The sequence below is a fragment of the Gekko japonicus genome, unplaced genomic scaffold, assembly GCF_001447785.1.
Source record: "Gekko japonicus isolate JY-2015 unplaced genomic scaffold, Gekko_japonicus_V1.1 scaffold3489, whole genome shotgun sequence".
In the NCBI taxonomy this organism is placed as follows: Eukaryota; Metazoa; Chordata; class Lepidosauria; order Squamata; family Gekkonidae; genus Gekko; species Gekko japonicus.
Genome location: NW_015168760.1, coordinates 67,622 through 93,933, shown reverse-complemented (window position 1 = coordinate 93,933; position 26,312 = coordinate 67,622). Strand labels below are relative to the sequence as shown.

At 47.2% G+C, this 26,312-nt stretch overlaps 1 protein-coding gene across 1 annotated transcript; it reads right to left on the bottom strand.

Moving 5' to 3' along the window:
- Positions 1-460: 460 nt before the first annotated feature.
- On the bottom strand, positions 461-20,788 carry KCNV1 (potassium channel, voltage gated modifier subfamily V, member 1). Its single transcript, XM_015415660.1, has 4 exons — positions 20,648-20,788; positions 18,282-18,794; positions 16,193-16,719; positions 461-1,256 (listed from the first exon to the last, which is right to left on the bottom strand). Exons 2-4 carry the CDS (start codon positions 18,761-18,763, stop codon positions 745-747), a joined length of 1,521 nt encoding a protein of 506 aa, XP_015271146.1. The 5' UTR covers positions 18,764-18,794; positions 20,648-20,788; the 3' UTR covers positions 461-744.
- Positions 20,789-26,312: the final 5,524 nt, after the last annotated feature.

Here is a 26,312-nt window from a genome sequence, read left to right as displayed (position 1 = left end):
TCTTGTTATTTTGCACACACCCCCGCTCCACCCCTAACTTGGTATGTTCAGCGATTCTGGGGGGTGATTGCCCACTGCCCATTGTTCAATTCCGGGCATGTTTTATAGACCTTCAGGAGCATTATGCCCTACATTTATGGGCCATCTGGATTTGATTATTCATTGTGTAACTGTATAAGGTTTTATTTATTGTTTTATTTGGGCTTTTAATCGTTGAGAGCTACAATTGCAGGGAAGGGTGGAATAAAAATCCAATAAATAAATAACTAAATACATAAATGTAAAAAGTCATAATTTATCCTCTTAATTTACCTGAACCCTTAAAATGTTTTGAATATTTAGGTATTTTCATTGTTCTATTACCTGAACCCTTAAAAATGTTTTGAATATTTAGGTATTTTCATTGTTCTATTATTTTTAATATTCAAAAGCAAGCAGGTTTTGTTCTTTTTGGGTAGAATTTTATTCCTGTATATTAGAACAAACATAAGAATCAGAGTCAAAGGTTTGAAATAACTGTTCTACATGAACAGAGCCACTATTTTATTCCGATGAAAAGTATAATGTGTTCACATTAATGTACCCTGAGAGTTTTTGCTTGTAATATTCCTTTGGACGTTCAGCAACTTAGAAAGCAGTTATGAAAGGAACAGAAACGCTCGTTAGCCTTCTGCTTAACAGTGTATCATCAAGGCTATCGGAACATTGGACATCCACCGAGAAATTAAATAATAATAAAAAAAATTAAAACCAAAACTCATCTCCACCGCTGCTCCTGGTACTTGTTCTCTCTCGGCTTTTGAGTCTCAGCAAGTCCATGATGCTCCGTGCATATATGTCTCGTAAATTAACGTTGACGTTGGAGTCACTGGACATGTTCTTGGTTAGCTTCTTCAAGGCTTCGCGTTGGCGGAGAGCAGCTTCCTTGATCTTCAGGGTGAAGTAGCAAGCAGAGAAGCGGTCGTTGATGATGGCGATGGGCAAAGCCAAGACCAGTATTCCTGACAGTATACACACAAATGCCACAACCTTGCCAAACATTGTGTCCGGTCTGATGTCTCCGTAGCCAACAGTCGTCATGGAGGTTGTTGCCCACCACCAAGCACAGGGCACACTCGTGAACTTCGTGCCGTGGACACTCTGCTCAGCAAAATACTCTATGGTGGAAAAGATTGAGATCCCCACCGAGAGGAAAAGGAGAAGCATGCCAACTTCTTCGTAGCACTGTGCGATGGTCATCCCTAGAGACCGCAAACCTGGAATGTTAAGACAGGTCATCAATCGTTTCATGCTCTTGAGGAGATAAAAAAGGGGAGACTTTAGACTGTACCCTTATCCTGGAAAAAAGTTAACTGGCCCAATTATATGGGTTAACTAGAGAAAGGGGTCTCAGCTTTTCCTATCTTATAGCCCACCGATCACTTGGTCAAATAACCTGGGTTCCATGAGGGAAACAAAAAGTCCACTTTTTCTGAGAAAGACATTTATACAGGCATTCTGCTGTTATATTTATCATTTACGGTAAGTTTTAAGAAGATGACAAATTACAGTAGTATTGTTAGAAGTGAGAAGGAAGGTAGCATTGTATAAGCCTGGTCTCATCAGATCTCGGAAGCTATATTTATTTATTTATTTATTTATTGTTTATATTTATATCCCGCCTTTCCAGGTATCTGGCTCAAGGCAGCTAACAACATTAAAATAGCATAAACAACCAAGTGAAAACAACTAACAAATACCATACCAACTAAAACAACACCAGTTGCAATTAACTCAACAGAAATGGCGGTAATCCAAATGCCATCCGACTATAGGGGTAGCGTCCAGTAGAATCTCAGGCCCGAGGGTGTTCTAAAATTTCAGACCAGATGATGTTCCAGGGCACACTCATCAGTGGCAGCCCCTAATCAAAAGCCTGGTGGAAGAGCTCCGTTTTACAGGCCCTGCGGAACTGTAAAAGGTCCCGCAGGGCCCTGATGTTCTCCGGGAGCTCATTCCACCAGGTTGGGGCCGCCACTGAGAAAGCCCTGGTTCTGGTGACATTCAGTCTGGCTTCTTTCAGACCAGGGAGGGTCAGGTGATGTTGCGACTTTGACCACAGTGCTCGCTGAGGCACATATGGGGAGAGACGGTCCCTCAAGTAGGCAGGCCCCTGACCATGTAGGGCTTTAAAGGTTAGCACCAGGACCTTAAGCCGAATCCGGTACGCTATAGGCAGCCAGTGCAGTGTCTTCAGCACAGGCTGGATATGGTCCCATATAGAGAGACCCAACAACAGCCTGGCCACGGCATTTTGCACTAGCTGCTGCCTCCAGATCTGGGACAAGGGCAGCCCCATGTAGAGAGTGTTGCAGTAGTCTAATCTCAAGTTGACCATTGCGCGGATCACTGTTGCAAGGTCATTGCGTTCGAGGAATGGAACCAGCTGCCTGATCAGCCGTAGGTGGTAAAAGGCTGCCTTGGCAGTGGCTGCTACCTGGGCCTCCATTGTTAAGGAGGCATCCAGAAGCACTCCCAAGCTCCTGACCCTCGGTGCTGGCACCAAAAGCTGGCAATGGGATCCCTACCCCCGACCCGCTCCGACTCAAGCACAGGACCTCCGTCTTCATTGGATTCAGTTGCAATCAGCTCAATCTAAGCCAGCCCGCTACACCGTGAAGCGCCCGCTCCAGGTCATCTGGGTCGGAGCGGGATGGCCCGCCCAATAACAGATATAGCTAAGAAAGGTCAGTGCTTGGATGGGAGCCCACCAAGGAAGACCCTGCAGAGGAAGGCAGTGGCAAACCACCTCTGCTTTTGGCTTCCCTCGAAACTCCTGACTGGGATCACTATAGAATGGTTGTGACTTAATGGCACTTGTGTATGTATTATTGAAAATAAATTTTATTGCTACAGCTTTAAAACACAAACCAACCAAATTAATGATTTTCTTAGTAGTTGAAAACAACAACAACAAAAATAACAGTGGGATTTATACCCTGTCCTTCACTTGGAGTCTCAGAGCAGCTTACAATCGCCTTCCTTTCCTCTCCCCACAACAGATATCCTGTGAGGTAGGCGAGGCTGAGAGAGCTCTGAGAGAGCTGCTCTCGAGAGAACAGCTATGAGAGAACTGTGACTGGCCCAACGTCACAAGCAGCTGCATGTGGAGGAGTGTGGAATCAAACCCAGTTCTCCAGATAAGAGTCTGCTGCTCTTCACTACTACACCAAACTTGCTGCTATTAAACTAAAGTGCATGGGCGAGGGGCAGAGGTACAGTGGCAGGTGGAATAGGCAGGGAGTGGTTCATCAAAAACATCTGCCAGTAAGCAGTGGGGAATGGGGAACTTGGAGAAAGTGTTCAAGGTTACAATTAGCATGCCAAAAGGTCACAAAAGGATAATCCATGGTAGCAGGTAGGGTTGGTAGCAGGTGGTACATCCAGATTACCAGTGGACCTGGGGATTGAGGGATAGTGAGTTTTTAGTAACTGTTATGAAAACCTTGAGTCCCATCTAGACCGCAATTATTACCCCACCGAACTTGTTTGCCTGCCTTTAAATCTTCCAATGGGAGGTTGGCAAATGCTCCCCCCCCCCGCACTTTGCATTTGGTGGCAGGGAAGAAAACCAACAACCCTCCGTTCTGTAGCCATGGCAGTTGGGAGTTAACCAGCATTCGGTAAGGCAGAACAGATTCTTCTTGTGTCTTGGATGCAACAGTTCTGTAAAATTCACATTAGCATCTGCCCTTTCAAAGCTGGCTCAGGATCCATTTGAGTTCCCTCGGAGTCCTTAGCTCTACTGTGTAATCTCCCACTTCTGCTTTAAAAATTCTCTTCACTGCTTTAAAAATTCTCTTCAGTGCATAATACCTGACCTTAATCTCCTATACTTCCCAAATGAATTTTAGCAGAATCAGCTGAAAATGTGCATTTTTGGGATTCTGACCTTCATACGATACCCTGAACAGCAGCACAATTCAGACTTAGGAAGGCACCAAGAAAAGGGACGTTGCCCATCTTCCCATTACTACGAATACCCGTTCAGGGACTTGTGCTATGATGATGATGAAGAAGAGATTGGATTTATACCCCACCCTTCACTACCCGAAGAAGTCTCAGAGCAGTTTACAATCCCTTTCGCTTCCCACAATAGACACCCTGTGAGGTAGGTGGGACTGAGAGAGCTCTCTTGAGAACTGCCCTTGAGAGGACAGCTCTGAAAGAACTTGACTGACCCAAGGTCACACCAGCAGCTGCATGTGGAAGAGTGGGGACTCAAACCCAGTTCTCCCATATTAAAGTCCGCACTCCTAACCACGACACCAAACTGGCTCTCTAATCCATAGCATACTTCAAGAGACAATCCTGGATGGGAACAGCATCTTGGCACAAGGGAACCGAGTGGGGACTATGAACACCAGTGTGGTGCAGTAATTAGAATTCCAGACTGGAGAGACCTAGGTTCAGATCCCCACTCTGCCACCAAACAGACCTTGCAACAGTTTCCCCGTTTCAGCCTAACCTCCCTCCGTCACAGGGTTATTGTGAAGACAAACTGGAGGGGCAGGGGAAAAAGAATTCTGGGTTGGATCTAACCCCATTCTTCCCCTTACTGCAGCTCCCATCCCACATCGCTTTTGTCCCTGCAGGTCCTACAATCCCCAGTGCAGTCTCTTGTGGTAGATGAAGACGATCCCTCCTTCCTTTTTCACTATTGGAAAAGCCGTTTGGCTCCAATCCTATGTTCTTTGCCTTGAGCTCCTTGCAGAAAGGACAGGATTAAAAAAGCTGTGGAATAGATACGGGGCCCTCACAGTCCCTCCCCCCCCCCAGACATTCATGGAAGTGATCCAATAATAGTGTGCATGTAGGAGGAGAGAGCTCGGGCTCTTCTGAACTCTGCACTAATTCATCCACGTAGGTGGTACGGCTGCATATCTGCTGAAATTTACCATACTATATTCACACTCACCAGGGTCCCAACATTAAGTGCTGCAGAGCATGTGTTGGATCTGCCACCTCAGATCCATCACAACATACACAGCTTTCACCTCTGCAGATACAATTTATTTAAAAGCATTTATGTCCACTCTTCCAGTGACCCATTTTGACCTCCAGAACAGCTAAGAACTCTGCCAATTAATTCTTGTTTGTGCCTGCAGCTCACATATTCAACGGTGAGGCCCTGATCAACATGCACACGTGTACTGAGGCCACCTAGATCCTACTACCTTTACAGTGCAATCCAGTGCAGAGTAACTCTGCATAGGATTGCACGGTTAACCTGCAAATCCTAAACAGAGCTACACTCTTCCAAGCTCACTGATTCTGTTTAAGAATGGCACTGTCTGACCTGTTAGATTCACTTTTATGGTATAGCCAGGAATGTCTATTACATAGCAGAGTGCACAAGACTTACAGGAAGCAGCAGCAGCTTCTCTGTACTATGTGTGCTAGCACAGACACAAAGTTACATGGAGCCACTTGTCAGTTTCAAACTAATAAGGATCCTTTATTCAGAGAACTACATTCTAGATAGTATAGGTGAGAGATAGGAATAGAATCTAATCTAACTAGCTAGAATGGATGCAGATGCAGAATGCATGTCCTGCATCCATGTTGCCAAAGATGGAGAGCGTGCTCCTCCTTTGTGTGTGTGTGTGAGAGAGAGAGCGATTAAGTCAGAGGGAAGGAAGTCCCTAAGAATAGCATTCTACTTCAAAAGGATAGTATCAGATAGCAGGAAGGGAAGAAGAAGAGATTAGATTTATACCCCACCCTTCACTACCCAAAGGAGTTTCAGAACAGTTTAGTAATCATCATCATTGGATTTATACCCTGCCCTTCACTACCCAAAGGAGTCTCAGAGCGGCTTACAAACTCCTTTCCCTTCCATGCCCCACAACAGCCACCCTGTGAGGTTTGACAGAGCGCTCTTGAGAACTGCCTTTGAGAGAAGAGCTCTGAAAGAACTTATGACTGACCCAAGGTCACACCAGAAGCTGCATGTGGAAGAGTGGGGAATCAAACCCGATTCTCCCAGGTGAGAGTCTGCATTCCTAACCACTACATCAAACTGGCTCTCGAAAGGTGTGTGTCCTGACTCCTCTCCATCTATGTAAATGTATGGTGCTCCCTCTGAAATCTGAGGCAGAAGACAGCATACAGTCCTCCACTTCCAACAAGGCTCCTAGCCAATTTTGCATTAAGCACACTTAACTGTTCTCCAGGAATGAAAGGCAGCCCGATGTAGCCTGATCTTGTCAGATCTCAGAAGCTAAGCAGGGTCGGTACTTGGATGAGAGACCACCAAGGAAGACTCTGCAGAGGAAGGCAATGGCAAACCACCTCTGCTTGTCACTTGCCTTGAACACCCCTCACTGGGGTTGCCATAAATCGGCTGTGACTTGACGGCACCTACGTATGTAACTATTCTCCAAATATATAGGAAAGAGAGACACTGAGGGAAACGGTGCCATCATTATAACAGTGGCAGCCTAAACCAATGTGGGTATGCAGGGAGGACTTTGTTGGCAGCTGCCAGACTACAACTTCAAAGCTCAAACATTTTGAAAAGGAATACCAAGGCTTTCTGTAAAAGAAAAAAAAACACACCCTAGTTTTCCAGATTAAACTGGAGCTGCTAGTTCAAATTAATGAGATATTTCTTCTCATTTTTTTAAAAATTGTTATCCATGTCAAGTATCCACGTCAAGCTTTGTAGTTCTCTCTAAATTTCCAGCTGAAAAAGACCATTGCCTCCAAGTGGAAAATGGCTCAGAGAGTTTTTGATTCGCCACAATCTGCCCAAGAGAGGAATGCTGTGAACTATACAGCAGCAGACTCCAGAGAACATAGCAAGATGCATCAAAGTGGTAACAGGTGGTGGTTTGATGGAGCGAAAGCTAACTGGCTGTGTGGCTGCAACACGTTCTAGAACATGACCTGATCTCTGCAACGCATGGAGGTATTGTGGGTAAAGGCCCACACTTTGTAGAAGCCATTTTTTTTTTAATTTTGCCATTAATTCTGATCCAAGCTAGTTTTTCCTGTCAATTCCAAGTACTGTACACGATTCCTCGGTCTGCAACTGTAAAATTTGGCCGCTTTCCCGTCAACACGAATATGAGGCAGAATGAAGCGCCTAATGTGAGAACATCTGGCATTGCTGTGTCCGTTGCTGGGTTACCGTGTCCGTCTGACCTCTGAGTCACTTCTGGCAAAAGCTGCCTCCAAGCTATCAGCATGCCTCACAAAAATTAGCACATTTATCTCCCATGTCACAAACAACAGAGACATGTGTGGCCTGTTAGGCTACTGAAAAACTGGGGACTTATCTGTAGAAAAGGGTCCAGTAGCACCTTAAAAGGAGCTGCGGTGGCTCCAGTGGTTAAGAGACTGAACTGCAGGCTGTGGAAGGTCGGTAGTTCAGCAGTGCCGCATGACGGAGTGAGCTCCCGTCTCTAGTTCCAGCTCCTGCCAACCTAGCAGTTTGAAAGCAAGAAATTGCATGTAGATAAATAGGGACCACTTCGGTGGGAAGGTAACGGCGTTCCGTGCGCCTCGGTGTTTAGTCATGCCGGCCACATGACCATGGAAACGTCTTCGGACAGCGCTGGCTCTTCGGCTTTGAAACGGAGATGAGCACCGCACCCCTAGAGTCGGATTCGACTGGCTTTCGAGCAAGGGAACCTTTACCTCTACCTAGCACCTTAAAAACTAACAAAATTTGTGGTAGGGTATGAACTCTCGTGAGTCACTGCTCTCTTCCTCAGATATCTTTTCTCCTGCTACAGACAGATTAACACGGCTACCCATCTTCATATATCTCCATGGGGACCTATCTGTGAGTCTGCACTGTATGCAGCAGCATTCTCAACTATGACAGCTCCATTCTTTTATTTTTCTTCCTGCAAGAATTCTGGAATGTAGCCAACATAGTGATGGAGTCGCTAGAGCAGGGATACTCACTTGGGAGCCACTAGTGGCTCTTCTGAGGACCATGTTCTCCGATGTGGCACTTGTCTGATGTTTCAGGAAAACTGGGCAAGGCCCTTGTTCAGTGGAGCTTGTGGCTGGTGGGTGGTCCTCGAAGCTGCAACCCTCCCAGGGAGGAAAGTACATGTAGCTCTCTGAGTGGATGGTAATTACAAATGTGACTCTCCACAAGCAACAGAGTACCACTGGGAGGGACCAGAACTGGCAGATTCAAGTTCAAATCCAGGGCTATTTTTGGGCAGGAACCCACAGGAACGGAGTTCCGGCTGGCTCCTGAGTTGGCCACGCCCAGCAGGAACTCATTAGCATAATAGGCCACACCCAACAGCAGAAACGCATTAGGATTGGCTACATTAGGGGTGTGTGGCCTAACATGCAAAGGAGTTCCTGCTACAAAAAAAGCCCTGGGTTTTGACAACAAACAAGGTAACAGAATAAGAAGCAAAAGGTGGGTGTGGCTGGATGAGCACACTTCTGGTAACACAGGGGTGTGGCCTCATATGCTAATGACCTGTGCTGTCAGGAGTGTGGCCTAATATGCTAATGAGTTTCTGCTTTGGGGTGTGGCCAATTATGCTAATGAGTTCCTGCTGGGCTTTTTCTACAAAAAAAAGCCCTGTTCAAATCCACTCAGCTATGAAGCTGACAGGGGGACTACAGGCCAGTCACTCTCCCTGAGCTTAACCTCACAGATCGCCGTGAGGATAAAAGGGAGGACAAGAGATTAATATACCCTAATCTGACCATCTTGAAGGAAGGTTGAGATAAAGGAGAGTAGGCTTTTATACCCTGCCTGTCTCTACCCTAAGGAGTCTCAAAGTGGCTTACAATCGCCTTCCCTTCCTCTCCCCACAACAGGCACCCTGTGAGGTAGGTGGGGCTGAGCATTCTGAGAGCATTGTGACTGGCCCAGGGTCACTCATCAGGTTTCATGTGGAGGAGTCAGAAATCAAACCCGGTTCTCTGGATCAGAGTCCGCCACTCTAAAACACTACCCCATGTTTAACCATTACGGCACGTAACTGGTCACTCCGGGATGATGTTTTGAGTCATCTTCCTGAAAACATAATGCTCTTAAGCCTTTCTGATCTGATCATTTCATCTGCTTCATTTACTTCCTGAAAAGGAACAGAATGATCACCGTTTCTGCGAACTGCTCAAAATAGTGCAGTCCATGTAGCCATCCATTTGTCTCCAGGCGAACGGCTTCCAATGCGAGTCTGGTTTAATGTCAATAGTAACGAGATTATGATATCCTTACCAAAGTATCGTTTCAGAGTGTTGGTCTGCAGCAGAAGAGCACCGCACTTTGTTTAATGACTGGTCTTATGCTGTTTTAATGTTCGTTATGGCATTGGCCTTTTTGTTAGCCGCCCTGAGCCCATTGGGGAGGGCGGGATATAAATCCAATTAATAAATAATAAATAAATTTGAGTCCAGCTATCTGAGAAAAAGGAGTGCTGAATCCTAAAAGCTTAGACCCAGAAAACCTTATTTGTCTCTAAGGTGCTACTGGACTTGAATCCAGCTCTTATGATTTCCTTAGAAGAGAAGATTGGATTTATACCCTGCCCTTCACTCGGAGTCTCAGAGCGGCTTACAATCTCCTTTCCCTTCCCCTCCCCACAACAGATACCCTGTGAGGTAGGTGGGGCTGAGAGAGCTCTTTCAAGAACTGCCCTTGAGAGAACAGATCTGAAAGAACTTATGACTGACCCAAGGTCACACCAGCAGCTGCATGTGGAGGTGTGGGGGATCAAACCCGGTTCTCACAGATTAAAGTCCACGCTCCTAACCACTACACCAAACCGGCTCCTTATCTAGCTCTTATATGCTATCCTTATCCTTACCAACGTCAGCGGGAGGGTTTGGCAGATCAGTTTTAATTAATCTGAGTGAGGCCCAGTTCTCACAACCATCAGCTGCAATGGTAATCCTGTTCTGGGCCTATATCTCTTCAAACCACCACTCACACTTCTGAATGCTTCTCTGTGCAAAAACAAAAAATGTATATTGTAAACTGGAAATTTTTTTGGGGGGGAGGAATACACTCACTTTCTTTCTCACTAGGGGTATTAGCTATGGGGTAACCTGGGCAACTATTCTGGGTGCCACGCCGGCCCAGGGAGGGGGTCGACTGAAGAGGCAAAGGAAAGAGACAGAAATGGGGAGGGCATGACTACTCTATGTCCCCGTCCTACCTCGTTGCTGGCAGAGAGGACCCGTGACTGCCCTGTCTGTCTGCATAGTGTGTCAAGCACACGCACAATCCTTCTTCTAGCCTGCAACGCATGTGGCAGCCAATCTACACACTGTGTGCCACCTGACGCTGCCGCCACAGCAGCAAACAACTCAAAGGGATGTGGAGGGCCCCATCTTTGACTTTCCCCCCAGAGCCCCAGGATCACTGAGCTTGCCCCATTCTCCCGCCTCACATGCCTGTCCTCTAGATATAAAGGGACATCCAGCCATGTGAGTCTCTGCCTTCGCAGTTTGGCCCAGAAACAGCTTTGCTTTCTGTTATTATTAGGCCTTCAACGGCAGCCAAAAACCCACAGAGATTTTACCTATTCTGTATCAATGCTCACATCAGTTCTAAGCCTCATAGGATGTAGAGGTGTTCATAACATCAGTTTCTATAGGGGAATGTCTTTGTGAAATGAATGCTCCTTGCAGTTCTTCCCCAGGGTTGCCAACCTCCAGGTAGGACCTGGAAATTCCCCAGAATTCCAGCTGATCTCCAGACGACAGAGATCATTTCTCCGTAGAAAAATGGCTGCTTTGGAAGGTGAACTCTATGCCATTATGCCCCTGCTGAGGCTTCTGCCCTCCCCAAACCCGGCCCTCAAATCTCCAGGAATTTCTCAACCTGGTGTTGGCAAGCCAGCCTATCTGCTATAATTACTTTTATGCAGTGAGACAAAAATATAGGTAAGGTTTGTTTGTTTGCAATGAAAGGAGAAGGCAGTTTGTAAATGCACCGGTGTCACTGGGCAGTTTAGCAGCTGAGGATGGGGAGAAAGGCAAGGAGAAGGTGCCATGGATGGCCACCTAGAAGGTTATGACGATCTGCTACAAGGACATCACTGGAAATAGGCTCCATGAAGATGGCAGGTCAGGCGAGGACCCAAACAGCAGGCAAAGCTTTTTCAGAAGAAGAAACAACACAACATCAAAGAGTGGGAAGGCTGGCAGAAGGAGAAACTCAAGCTGCATCCTCATTTGGATGGACTTTGCACTACAACAATCATTTGCAACTGGGTTTTCCTGAGTGGACAGGACAGTTCAGCTGCAAATCCCTCCAACAGTGCCATGACAGCACAATATGCAATGGTGTGTGAATGCAGCCAAAGACAGAGGTGGTCATGGGACCAGTGTCACCACTGCACTAGCAAGGAAACCTCTGAGGAACATAAAATATAAATGTGGGCCTGTGAGGCTCATATGCATTGGAGGGGGGAAGATCCCATCTTCTCCCCACTTTCTCACCAAGTTTTTCCACAGCTGCCACCAGGCGTGCTGTGCATCCTGGAATCCACCGAAACCACCAACAATGACACTGGAGGTAGGTGCATTCTCTGTGCAAGCGCTTTGATTTTTGGGGCAGTGGATTTCATGCTTCTTTTTTTTAACATTTCAGATTTTTCCAGAAACCTTGGGAGTCCTCCAAGTTTCCTGAAAAACCTGGTCAGCATCAGTGTGGCCCCGATTCATTTAGATATCCACAGAGGCCAGGCTTCACTATTACATATATAGGTGGCCCCTGAGAAATGAGACCCAAATAAGTAAGTTTTGCAGCTGCTATCTTTATTTGTGCTTTAGAACAATATCACAGAAGGGAACACAGCTGGCAGAAGAGTGCTGCTCAACAACGACTCCAGGTAGGAGAATGGTTTTCCAACTGTGCCCTAGAAGAACCCGAAGGGCCAAAACAGAGATGAAGGAGACCAAGAATCCCCATCAGTCTGTTAAATGTAAATTGTGCATCCAAGTGGCTGTAAATCCCCTTGGAATCACGTGGGAAGGAAAGACCCTTCAAGCCCTGCATGGCTTCACTAATTACAGCTGGGTACTCCACACTATCACCAGAAGTCTGAAGAAAAATTAAAGACCACACAAGGGTCCTTGGAAACTTGACAGAGTTGAACACGTGAAGCTGCCTCACACTTGGTTGGTCCCTCAAAGCCAGTATTGTCTACTTTACATATAGAGATGGCCCCTGAGAAATGAGACCCAAATAAGTAAGTTTTGTAGCTGCTATCTTTATTTGTGCTTTAGAACAATATCACAGAAGGGAACACAGCTGGCAGAAGAGTGCTGCTCAACAACGACTCCAGGTAGGAGAATGGTTTTCAAACTGTGCCCTAGAAGAACCTGAAGGGCCAAAACAGAGATGAAGGAGACCAAGAATCCCCATCAGTCTGTTAAATGTAAATTGTGCATCCAAGTGGCTGTAAATCCCCTTGGAATCACGTGGGAAGGAAAGACCCTTCAAGCCCTGCATGGCTTCATTAATTACAGCTGGGTATCCCACACTATCTCCACTGAGCCACAGCCACTCTGAGGTTAGAAACAGCACGCAATTTAAGAAAGCCTGACCACTACCACTGACCTTATTGCCTTGTTCAGCCACAGGAGCACATTAAGGGTGTTTTAGAGCACACTCATTGTATGCAGGGCAATGACGGAGCCTCAAAGACCTGGTCAACACATTCTGAACTGTGCACCCTAGCACATGCTCTATATAGACACATAGATTCTGCTGCAGACGGAGGTGGCAGCTTCGTAAGTACAACTACCTCTCTTGCATATGCTTGGAATGGGAAGGAGTGAGTCAGTGGAAGAAAAGATAACATTTGCTTGGAATAAGATCTGATCTGGGTTATTCAAGTTTCCCTCTTGACGTCATTTAAAAGACACCAGGTGTCAACTTCTGCCTAGGGAGCAAAATTATAAAGGCAGATAAAAAGGAGCGGGGTGTGTGTGGGGGAGAGAAGATGGTAGAAGGAAGGAAGGGATGGAGACATGAAAGATAGTGGCAACAGGAAAGCAAAATCTACTGATCGTGACAAGAGGGCAGAGGATGTATGGGAACAGGGAGGAGAAAGACTTCGGGGAGGTTAACAGAGCAAGATCAGTTAACAAGATATATCATGTGACAAGGGAATCTCACTGGAGCAGTGGGAATATTGCCTTTGTATGTGGAGGTCTGTGGTTTGTTATTCTTATTGGTGTATATGAGAGTAATACTATCACTGGCACATGCAAGGGGTCTATGTGACTATCTGTCTGCTTCACCGTGGGGAGGGCAGGACATTTATACAAACCGCCAACCTAAAACATTTGTTCTCCTTCAATAGGAAATTGGTTCTTGCAGCCTAACCCACTTTAGATGCTTACTGGGACAGGTCCACCTCTCTGCTACCTACTGCAACATGGAAGGGCTATGGAGGAGCCAGTATGGTGTAGTAGTTAAGAGCACGGACTCTAATCTGGGAGAACCGGGTTTGATTCCCCACTCCTCCTCCACATGCAGCCAGCTGGGTGACTTTGGGTCAGTCACAAGTTCTCTCAGAGCTGTTCTCTCAAGGGTAGTTCTCTCAGAGCTCTCTCAGCCCCACCTACCTCACAGGGTGTATGTTGTGGGAGGGGAAGGGAAAGGAGATAGTAAGCTACTTTGAGACTCTGAGTGAAGGGTGGGGTATAAATCCAATCTTCTTCTATAGCTCAGTGGCTGACCACCAAATATAAGGTCCCAGGTCCAGTTCCTGGCACTTCTAGGTTACAAGAACTAAGTGATCTGAAAGATCTCTACCAAAGAATCTGGGGAGCTCAGTGGCTGAGCACCAAATAGAAGGTCCCAGGTCCAGTTCCTGGCACCTCTAGGTTACAAGAACGAAGTGATCTCAAAGATCTCTACCAAAGAATCTGGGGAGCCATAGCCATTCAGGATAGACTGTACTGACCGTGACAGATCAGTGGTCTGTCTCAGTGTAAGGCAGGCTCATATTTGCGCAGAGCCCTGTAGGCTGGCAAGCCAGATTCACACTTTTGCTTGGGGAACCAGACTAACTGGACCTCTCTCTCTAGGCGGGCCTTTAAATGGAGTGACCATTTCGCACATTATAATGAGCACATGGTGGCCGGCAGAAGATGGCACCTGCTCCTGAGCTATGGGAATTGAAACCATGCCCAGTAAGCATCTGAAACAGGCTTCGGTCTTCCAGTGTAGACCCAGCTGCTCTAAAATGTTATGTTGGCAGCATTCCTCGTGGGCAAATGCTCCTCAGGGCGGGGCTGAAGATAATGCTTTGAAGAAGCCTGAGATGTTCTAACAAAATGGGGTCTACCCTCAAGACTCTTGAAGGAGCCACAAAAGTAGCACAGCTACCATTTTAACACGCCCAAAGACATAGGACAAGCCTAATCAGGTCTACTCAGAAGTAAACCCCATTTTAGTCCACAGTGCTTACTCCCAGGAAAGCATTCTTAGGATTTCAGTCATCCTTCTGTAGCTATACTTTTCTGCACCAACTGCTGCATGGGTTACAACTACCTCCAAGAAAAGTAGTCCTTTTAGCACTTATTTTTTATCAAATTAACCTGAATGACTACACAACCCCTTACAATTCTGCTGGGAAAAAGCCTCATCCCTCAAGTGTGCTAATCACATCTTTTGCTCTATGCACGATGGCACGATTTTCAATAGGACATGATCTTTCTCCACCGGTGTTCCTTCTATTCTAGGTCTAGAGGAGAACCCTTCCCTGTCCAGGCATACTTTCTCCGGTTATGATTTTCTGCTAAAACCACCCTTGTTATTTCCACCATCAAGCTTTTGGGAAGGCTCTGAATCATGCATGAACAAAGCAGCATGCCCCAGTTACCCTAGCAAAGAGACCAACACATTTGCTCCTGCTAAAGCGAGCAGTAACAGTGGACCGGTACTCAATCATCCTGGCACCTGGGCGCTCATCCCCAAATGGGTCAAGCCTGCTACAGGTTGTCGTGGCTCCTGCCAGCGGCTTCAGGTTCAGGTCCACATCATCCATCTTTTATACAAGGAGCAAAGCAAGCACCTTTTTTGAACTGTAAACCCTCTGCATGCAATGGCAGAAAGGTGGCACATAAATATATCATATAAACTCTCCCCCCCCAAAAAAAGAGTCCAACCCCCTTTTGGCACTACAACTTGCCTTTACCCGGCCAGGGACATGTCTGTTACTTTGGGGAGGGCTATCGTGACAGAACTACTGGCAGGTTTAGTTGACCACACGTCGTGGTAGACTACCAAGGAAAAAAATTGATTCATTTGAAATGTGGTATTGGAGGCGTTTGTTTTTTTTTAACAGATACCATGGACCGCCAAAACAACAAATAAGTGGCTTCCAGATCAAATCAAGTCTGAACTCTCCCTAGATGCTAAAATGATCAAACTGAGGCTAACATGCTTTGGTCACATTATGAGAAGACAAGAGTCACTGGAAAAGACAATAATGCTAGAAAAAGTTGGAGGCAGCGGGAAAAGAGGAATCATAGAATCACATAGTTGGAAGGGGCCACACAGGACATTTGTCCAGCCACTGCTTAAAGACTGCCAGGGGGGGGGAGCTCACCACCTCCCTAGGCAGCCGATTCCACTGTTGCACAACTCCTCCTATAAAAAAGTTTTTCCTAATATCCAGCCGGTACCTTCCTACACTTAATTTAAACCCATTACTGTAAGTCCTCTCCTCCGCTGCCAACAGGAACAGCACCCTGCCTTCCTCTAAGTGACAGACATTCAAATACTCAGTCATGTCCCTCCTCAATCTCCTCTTCTCCAGACTAAACATTCCCAAGTCCCTCAGCCTTTCCACACAGGGCTTGGTCTCAGCGTAAGTCTTGGGTGGTAGGTGGGGTGAATGACCTCTGGGAAGATCCAGCATGAGAAGGATTGACTCCATCAAGGAAGCCACAGTCCTCAGTTTGCAAGATGTGAGCAAAGCTGTTAACAATAGGATGCTTTTGGAGGTCATTCATTCATACAGTCACCATACGTCAGAAGCAACCTCACAGCATATCACTCACTCACTTACTCTCTCACACACACAGGCCAGCCACTCTGAATTTTGCTTCAGAGTTCTCAAATTTTCTTCTCACTATTCCCCTCCTCCAAGCATACCAAGAAAATTAGTCCCCAGGAGCATCTCCCACATTACGGATTTACCTGTGGAATGCCTGCCCAGCTTCAACATGCGGAGAGCCCTCAGTAGCCTCAACACTTGCACAATGCGCCCCATGTTTTCCAGTTCCTGGGAGCTCCCTCCTCCAGACAAGCTCTCCACCAGCAGTGTTATATAGAAGGGCAAAATGGCCAGAAGGTCTATGATGTTTGCCACGTTCCTCATGAAGCCACACCTGTTCCGTGCGCACAGGATGCGCAAGGCAAACTCCCCCGTGAACCAGGTGATACACACATACTCCAGGATGTCTAGCAGCTGCGGTGGCAGCCAGCTCAGTTCCACCGAGATCAAAGCCATGTTGGCGATGGAAATGATCACAAAAGCCATAGAGATGGTGCCAAAAGTTCGGGCAGCTACAGAGGAGCCAGGTTTCTCCAGCACCTCCCAAACCTTCTGCCTGACACAAGAGCAGAAGCTCCCAGAGAAGTCCTCTTCCTCAACGTGGGCATCCAGGTCCTCAGTATCTTTCTTGATATCTAAGTCTTCGCTCCGTTCCTTCCGCCTGAAGTACCTGTCCAAAAACACCATATCACAAATATATGTGTTACACTACTACAGCCCCACACCATTTTATTTATTTAGGAACACATGCTTCCTGTCCAGAGAACTTGCTTGAGGCTGTTCATAAAGGAAAACAAAAAACTCCACCATTAATAAAACCTGGTCGCATGATCACTACAGCATAGAACACTTAGCAATTTAAACAGATTATCTTAGAAGAGTCCTCAGGCTAGAAGCGGATGGTATTTTGAAAGATCAGGCCACAGTTAAACAGTGTGGGTAAAAAGAAATATTTTGGTTTGGGACCTAAAAACAGAGGAGGTCAAGTGGCAGGTGAGGAAAGGTCTTCCACAGACAAGGTGCCACCACTAAACATCTCTGCCTTTGGCAGGCAGGGGCACAACAAAACGTGCTTGTGAGGAGAACCTTATTTGGTCACAGTCACAGAGGAGGCGGTCCTTCAAGTACCCTGCCCCCAAGGCATTCAGAGCTCTAAAAGTTAAGAACCAGAACTCGGAACATCTGAAAAAATTACATCCCAGAGCTGTAGAAGAATAGCTTTTTAAAATCCGTTTTTTCTCTACCTTAAGGAGCCTCAAAGTGACTTACAATCACATTCCCTTCCTCTCCCCACAACAGGCACCTTGTAAGGTAGGTGGGGCTGAGAGAGTTCTAAGAAAACTGTGACTGGCCCAAGGTAAACAGCAGGCTTCATGTGGAGAAGTGGGGAACCAAACCTGGTTCTCCAGGTTAGAGTCGACTGCTCTTAACCACTACACCACACATATAGCCACCTAGATGTCTGGAGAAGGACACTGTGGCCTCTGCTACCAGCCAGATGTTCAAAGTGAAGACCATCATCTCAATGGCCTCAGTCTGGCCCCAACCATCAACCAGAGAATGGGAGGGACCATGGCTCAGTGGCAGAGCTTCTTCTGCTTGGCATGCCAAAGGACCCATGTTGGCATCTTCAGTTACAGGATCTGTCAGTAGGTGACGTGAAAGACCTCTGCCTGAAACCCTGGAGAGCCTCTACCAGTCTGAGGAGACAGTACTGACTTTGATGGATGAAAGGTCTGATTCAGCATAAGGCAGTTTCATCTGTCCAAGAATGACGAGCCACGTGTAAGTTTACTTATCTAGTGGCCATCCCCATACTGGCTCTTGACTTCATCCTCCTCCAATGCAGATCATCACCAGATTCAACCACCACTATGGTTCTCCTGATGCCTCCTTCTCCATGCTGTTGGGTCTTCTCCTAGTGCCTACCAACCCACCGTATCTCCTTTATCCCCTTCCCATCTGTGTCCCCTTCTCCTGCAGCTATGCATTTAAGCCACCCTACAATCTCCTAACATCTCAGAAGCGACGCAGGGTCAGCCCTGGTTAGTGCTCAGGATGGGAGACCACCAAGGAAAGCCAGGGCTGCTGTGCAGAGGCGGGGGCAACAGCAAACCACCTCTGTCCATCTACAGGGTGGCCGTAAGTCAGCTGTGACTTGACAGCTCTTTACACACGGTTCACGCACACACGCAGACTCAATTTCTGCCCAGTGACCATCGAGCGCCCCACCTGTCCCGGCAACAAGAGTCAATGCTGAGCTCATCCAGCCCCCAATACTGGATCTCCTGCAGAAACGAAAGCGCGCACAGCTGATCCATGACGTGCAGCCGGCCAGTCTGATAATAATTGTGGATGTAACGGAATGCCTGAGAACTCCGGTCGAAGAAATACTCGTTCTCCACCAAGTTGGCATCGTCGCAAAGATCCAGGAGGCCAGAGGCGGCACCCCGGGCAGCCGATACCACCACCGCCAGCTTGCCAAGACGAGTGTCTGGGTAGCAGCACAGCTTCTGCTGGGATAGCACAAAGCGGGCGCCTCCCACGTTGACGGTGATGCGGTCCAAGGCTGGGGCCACCTGCCGCAGTAAGGACACGGGCTCCTCCTCACTGCAGAAGACGCTGGATTCGAAAGAGCCCAAGGACGTGCTCTCGCCCAGCTCCTCTGCAGACACCCCGGAAGAAAGGGACAGACAGCATGGAGGAGACTTCATCCTTCAGCTGCCAACAGCAGCTTCTGCTCTCCTAGGAGAGGGAGAGAAAAAAATTAAACAAGCATGCCGAAACTGAACAGTATGTTCCGGGGCAACAAGGCTACACAGCTGCCTCTTGAATTCCAAGCATCTTGAAACGAGGACAAAAATATTTGCGATCCCTCTGATAGTTCTAAGATCAGGGGTTCCAGGTATTCAGTTCATTCACCATTTAACTGCCCAAGCTTAAACACACAGATCGGAGAATCCTCACCAGGGTAGCTTTCATTTCAAAATAGACCCCCCCCCCAGTCTTTATGGTTGTGGAAATACCTCTTTAAAAGGAGATGCAAGGGAGGATTTGGAATTGTCCAGGGTGCTATGTTCTATGTATCTCTATTTCTCTCCCCTAGTTACTAGACCTAGAATGAAAAGCTGCGGCATTATTTCAGATTTCCAAAATGTCTCTGGATGCCAAATCTGGATTTCCTTGGCACAAAACCTAGAACTGTATTTTGGCATACAGTCTTCAGAAGGGCTACCTTTCATATCTGATATCATCGAGAAATTTGCAACACTGGCAATGCAGTTTTACAAAGAGTTACTCCACTCTAAGCCTATTGACTTCAGTGGGCTCAAGAATGGAACAACGGCACAATACTGCAGGGCAAATCATTTTACATTAAGGATTTCATTTATTTATGCTATTTATAGTCATGGTGTAACTCAAAAACAATCAACAGCATGGGACATCCAAGAAAGGAAAAGGTATGTCTAGATTTTGTCGGAGGAAAGCTAATAATGGATTTGTGTTAGACCAGTGTGATATACTGGGTAGAAAACTGGACCAGCAAAACACAGGTTCAAACCCTCACTCTACCATAAAACTCATTGGGTGGCCTTAAGCCAATCACCATCTTTCAGCCAGTTTGGGGGGGGGGAGTCTTGTGTACCATTTTGCTATATTTACTGTATTTTGGACTATGGTATTTTAAGTTAATGAGATTTAAACTCAGGACTCCCTGCCCCAAACACTCTTTTTACTACATACAATATTAAAACAATCTGGCACCAAGGAATTAAAGTATGTCACCTGGTGACTGTTTCCCCTAAGAATTAACATAGAGGCATCCTGGTTAACAGAAAATTTGATACTGTTTTTTGCAGAAGCGCTTCATACAGTACAACTACTGGAGAAAATCACAACCTGTGACTTTTAGCATCGACCATTCCCCCAAAGCTAAGCAACTTCTTAAACTGCTAAACAAAAAGACAGCTCATAAACTGCTGGATCTGTTTTCTGCACAGTTAAAAAGGCACAGGCCTAGACTCTAGTTACAAGATAACTAATACGCATTCTTTTTCAATCTACTTCATCATTTGATCTCTAAACCCCTTGTTTAGTTAACAAGATTGGCACCTCTAAAACTCCTTTATTTTAATGAATCACCCTCCTTTGCGTCTTTTTTTTTTGCAGTTGATTTTTCTGGCTTTTAAACGTGTCCAGCTGCCCCGGATATTAAACCCTTTAACGTGATCATAATAATTTAAGTACTATTTCCCATCCACCAGCCCATTCATCAACAAACCACTAGGATTCATCCAGTTCGGGATCTTTTTTTTCGCACGTAAATTAGAGAGGTTGAACCGGGGGTGGGGACGGCAAAGTTGCTTTGATTTTTTTTAACCTACTCTCTGTTTAAAATAAAAATAACGAAAAACACGAACAGCTACGCTGGCTCAGATCCACCACGCCAACGGCGATTGCCACTGAAAGCAAAGCAGAATGATAAAGGCATGAACAACCATTAAAATAGGAATGATTCCTATTATAATATGGAAGCGCCGTATTAGAATAAGTCAACGGGGGAGGAACCCTGGAACTCTACAAAAATTGACTTTTACCTCCCATCGAGGTTCAGAGCCGCGCCTCACCCGCTGACCTGTCGCTCCGCCGGCCGGCCCCGGCACTGCTGGACTGCAGCTGCCGCCCCGGCGAGAGAGTCCTCCCAGGCTGGACCCCGCTTCTGGCGGGCGCGCCGCGTGGCTCATCACACTCGCCCCGCCGGCTTCCAACTTCTGAGCAGCGCCGCGACCGAGCCCCTTCGCTGGTCACATGGGCGGGCGGGGGAACAAATCAGACCGCGGCGACCAGGAGAGCCATGCCCGGGAAGGGGGAGGGCGAAGGTGTTGCCAAACAAGCGCGAGTGTTTGGAATGACTTGGTGGACCAGGAGCCGGGTGGGAGGAGAGGCGGAAGAAGAGAGCCTTCCTTATGCTACCGATTGCAAAAGCTACGCCGCGTTGAAACTACCGAAGAGGAGGCTGACACGCCTCTGTTTGCGTGCCGCCAGCTTTGTGTAAAGCCGTCGTATAAAATACTCAGAAACAGTGTTCCCTCTGAGCTGAGTTAGTGTGAGCTAGCTCACAATGTTTTAGCCCCTGGCTCACACATTTCTGACTGCCCATAGGGAATAATGGAGAGGTCGCTTGCCCATATGGGATAATGGAGTACAGACTTGCCAATAGAGAATCCATAACGCCAATAGAGAATCCATGACTGCCCATAAGGAATAATGGAGATGACACTTGCCCAAAAGGGATAATGGAGTACATAATTGCCAATAGAGAATCCTTGATTGTTTCATAGGGAGATAATTGCCAACAGAGAAGCCATGATTGCCCAAAGGCGATATTGCCCAGAGGTCATTCTGGTTCCCCCAGCTCTCGTTAGGGGCTCTTAAAAAAGTTATGGCCGCTGTTGCTGGAAGGGGCGTGGGGAAACGTTCCCCCGCCTCCCTGAGCCCCGGGATGGTGGCGTTGGACTCGTTAGGGGCTCTTTAAAAAGTTATGGCTGCCGTTGTTGTCGGCTGTGGTGGCGGGGGGGAAACATCCCCCCGCCTCCCTGAGCTACGGGGTGGTGGCCTTGGACTCGTAGGGGCAAATTCCACCTCTCGCGTGTGATGTCTGAGCTGTGTTTCCATCACACGCGAGAGGTCACTCTGGCTCCCCCAGCTCTCGTTAGGGGCTCTTTAAAGAGTTATGGCCACCGTTGCTGTCGGCGGCTGCTGCGGCAGCGGGGAGGGGCACCTCCCTGAGCCCCGGGGTGGTGGCCTTGGACTCATAGGGGCAAATTCCACCTCTTGCGTGTGGGCTCTTTAAAAAGTTATGGCTGCCATTGCTGTCAACAGAAAAGGTCTGATTTGTTTGCCACCCGCTCATGTGACCAGCGAAGATGCTCTTTAAAAAATTATGGCCGCCGTTGCTGTCGGTGACTATGTTCCCCTGCCTCCCTGATCCCCGGGATGGTGGCCTTGGACTCGTAGGGGCAAATTCCACCTCTTGTGTTTGATGTCCGAGCATTGCTGCTTGGACATCACACGCGAGAGGTCATTCTGGCTTCCCCAGCTCTCGTTAGGGGCTCTTTAGAAAGTTATGGCCACTGCCGCTGTCGGTGGCAGCTGCAACGGCTGTGGGGGGTGGGCACGAAACATTCCCACCTCCCTGAGCCGTGGTGGAATTTGCCCCTAGGAGTCCAAGGCCACCACCCCGGGCCTCAGGGAGGCGTGGGAACGTTTCGCGCCCACCCCTGGTGGCCATTGCGGCTGCTGTCGCCAGCAGCCATAACTTTTTAAAGAGCCCCTAACGAGAGCTGGGGGAACCAGAATGACCTCTGGGCAATCATGCATTCTCTATTGGCATTCATGTATTGCCTATGGGCAATCGCTGTCCACTCATGTATTCCCTATGGGCAATCACTTGTCCTTAGTTTTAGTACGTCCCGGCTAAATTGCATCATTTCCAGGGCTTCGGAGTGCAACCCAGAAATTAATGCAAAAAGCGTGCAGTTACCAGACCAATAAGCTCCACCCGCTCTTAATGACTGCAGCTTCTGATTGCCATTCTTTCTGATGACGATTGAATGAACGGGAGCTCTGCGAGCGTCGGGCAAACAGACGGCGAAAGGGTCGCGTTGTTGTAGCGGAACGGGAAAGAGAAGGGGCGGCGGTCATGCGAGGTCTTCATTTCAGTTCCTTTTGCACTATAGGCGGAGTGAGTGGCTTTGAGCCAAGTCATCCTCTCTCCCTGCTGTCCCTTATCTGCGATATGGGATTTATAGCACTGGCCTACCTTACAGGGTTGATTTAAGCATCTCAATAAAATGATTTTTGTAAGGCACACTAGAAGTGCTTTATAAGTACTGTTGTGTTTATGGGCCAGTAGTATCCATACCCCTGCCCTGAAAGGGGGAAGTTTTATTATTATTATCATCTGTGGGACAAAAACAATTTGTTGATCTTTTCAGTGCCAGATATTTTCCCCCCAGAGGGTAGTCATGTTGGTCTGCAGTAGAACAATTACACTGAGGCCCAATAGTACCTTAGAGACTGATAAGATTTTTGAGGTGTAAGCTTTTAAGAGATTCAAAGCTCCCTTTGTTGAGCTTTGACTCTGAAAAGCTCTTACCCTGAAAATATTCCAGGTAGATTGATTCAGGTGTCGTCTGAAGCAGCATTACCCTTTCTTTCTCTGTCCTGACTCTAATTGGCCCTTCCTAGCAACTAACCCCCTTCTTCCTATATGTAATGGTTGAGGAAATTCTGTTTCGCTGTATCTGAAGAAGTGTGCTTGTACACGAAAGCGTCTACCTTGAATTAAACTTCGTTGGTCTTAAAGGTGCCCCTGGGCCCAAAATTTTCCCTGAAAATCTTGTTGGTCTGGAAGCTCCTAGTGGACTCGAATCTAGATTTTTAAAGAATCTTGTTTGTTTAAAACCTTTCTGTCCTGCCTTATATCCTTGGACACAAGGAGACAGGTAAGCTGCTGGTACCCTGTTCCCTTTTCAAAAAACAAACCAAACCCCAATCCCTCCGTCATCTAAATCCCATGGCATCCATACCTGACAGTGTCACAGAACAAATTCAAGGGCAGCTGGCTTGAGTTTTTCTGTTTCCCCTTCAGAGTGATTTCCTTTTTACTCTCAGGTGTCCTCGGAGTCACAAGCAGCAGGGTTCTCCTCTTAACAGCCTCTGGAGAGGAAGGAGCATCAGCTGCTGAGATGCTTACAACTCACCGGGAGACTCAGAAACATCTGCTGCTCCTTTTCATTTATGCACAGGACAGATGGTTCAGCCATTCCTAAAGCATCCACTTTGTAGGTCTAAACAAATTTCTTCCCTTCAGTAACTCAGTAGGGAAATGCACAGATTGATCTCTTGTCCGTCTCGTTGCTTCCGGTATGAAAAACCAGGATGTCACGGCCTGCGATATTCAAAATGGGAGCGGAATATTGCAAACAGCAAAGTGGTTGGTCAGAGAAATGCTTTGGCTAACCAAATGGTGGGTTGTATATATATATATATATATATTTTGGAATCTGTTCTTAAGGCCACAATTTGATTGCACCATTAAAACAAAGCGAATGAGAGGAATAATTTTAGAATCTCTTTTCGGCGTTGGAGACTATGGTCTGAAGCATGAAGTAGGCCAGCTAGACCTGAGTCCAGGAGCACCTGAGAGACCCACAAGATGTTCGGGGTATCAGCTTTCGAGAGGCAAAGCTCCCTTCATCAGGACGAGGCGTCTGACAAAGGGAGCCCTGATTGAAAGCTCGTACCTGGAAAGCCTCGTTGGTCTCCAAAGTGCTCCTGGACTCGCAGGGCCGGCTCACTCACTAGGTGAACTAGGTGATCGCCTAGAGCGGGCTGGCCCTTAGGGGCGCCAAACTGCACCTGGCCCCATACTCTGGAAGTTTCTTGATTATTTGTGTTTTTCATTCTTCTTAAAATGCATTTATTTTTGAAAAATGGTGGGCACACGGGGGGGGGTGTGTGTGCCAGAAGGGATCCTCGCCTAGGGTGCAAAATAAGCTGGGGCTGGCCCTGTGGACTCGAATCGAGCTGTTCTACAACAGACCAACACAGCTACCCTCTGAAACTGTCCATATGAAGTCATAGGCTGATTCTGCATTGGCTTTTTCCTCTGTTGTTTTACAAAACCCACGTTGGGACAGAAATTCCCCTCTGCCTTGCATGCTGCTTTCACTTCCTTTGACCATCGGATTTTATGGTAGCCTCTGCACTCCATGCCGCTTTCGCTTTCTTTGATCACTGGATTTTTATTGTACATTCTGCATAGATTGATGGCCATTTTATGACCGTTCAAGGGTGACTTTGCAGTCAGTACGGCGTTACCCCGAGGTATCTGAATGTGGGTTTGACCGGCACTTTCCCCTCCCAGTTGAGAAAATGTGGAGCGAATGCTAGATGCAGAATCACCCATAGTAATCCTGAGCGTATGGAGAGCACCTTTCCTTTGCCACCAGCTAAACTTCACTCAGTTGGAGAGAATGGGTTTCAGGATACAGCCTTGATTTGCAGGCATGTGTAACCATCTGCTCCTCTGCCTTTATCTGCTCCTCTGGGTTTATCTGAGAGCTAGAGGTCACTTAGGTCTGGTTCACACGGGTAACAAAGGGGCAATGAAGTGGCAGAAGGGACTGCACCACTTCAGGTGGCAAGTAGCCGATTCCAGCTTTGAGTATTTTTGTGCATAAAAGAACCCATGGAAAGAGAACAATGTGGGGAATGGCTCTACTCCTTTGCTTGTCGTGCTCAGTTTCCACTTGCAAGGTGTTTCTAACCTAGGTGGGCACTTCAAAATATGATCCTCTACCTGCAGACTGAAGTGATGTAGCTCAGTTTACCGCCTCTCTGCTACCTCATTCCTCTGCATGTGTGAACCAGCTTCTTATTCCTTGTGGCAATGAGGTGGGGCCATGACTCAGGGGCAGAGCATCTGCTTTGCATGCAGAAGGTCCCAGGTTCAGCTCCCAGCCTCTCCACTTAAAAAAGGTGATGTGAAAGACTTCTGCCTGCGACCCTGGAGAGCAACTGCAAGTCAGAGTAGACAAGGCTGACCTCTGTACACTAATGAGCTGGCTTAGTATAAGACAACTGCGCATAAGGTAGATGTTGTTACATAATGGCTGCATTAAGAGGTCAGGAACAAACTTTGGTTTGTTCATGAAAAAAATGAACCTGGTTTATCTTCAGCTCATATGCTCCCTTTTCCTCCTTTGCTCACATGCAGAACTCTAGTGGAGATTAAACGTTTCCTTATCTGAAAGAAACGACAGTTGAATTTTACTCCCAAATCCAAGCCACTTTACAGATTGAAGCTTGTTCCTTGTCTACAAACTGGGATTCTAGGACAAGAGTCAGCTGTGGTTTAAGATCCCAAGTTGTATGTATGTGAAATATACTGGGTTCGGAGGCGTTGAGTGATCAGCTCATAGTTTATTAGTGTTTTCAGCTAAACTCTAAGACAACTCAAGCAGGGCTGAAGCCCGGCTTATATGTGTGCAACACACCACACCCAACACACACTCAGGGCGATTTCTCACGGGACTTTTTCCCGCGATGAAGCGCGGTGAAGCCTCTCTTTCCTCCGGAGCATCTGGTCGGTTTCACACAATTTGGCTCGATGCTTCCTTTTGGCCCGGGGCTTCCCTCATTTGCTCTGCATCAGCTGAAATCCTCAAATCCCAGGATTTTCTGTTTGCTTCGCGG

What these genes read in the sequence shown, in the direction of transcription:
- KCNV1 (XM_015415660.1), bottom strand. Translation starts at nt 18,763, where the DNA reads ATGAAGTCTCCTCCATGCTGTCTGTCCCTTTCTTCCGGGGTGTCTGCA. An exon ending in GACTCTTGTTGCCGGGACAG is followed by an intron (nt 16,720 to 18,281) that starts GTGGGGCGCTCG and finishes GTTTTTGGACAG; the next exon opens with GTACTTCAGGCGGAAGGAAC. An exon ending in GCTGGGCAGGCATTCCACAG is followed by an intron (nt 1,257 to 16,192) that starts GTAAATCCGTAA and finishes TTAACATTCCAG; the next exon opens with GTTTGCGGTCTCTAGGGATG.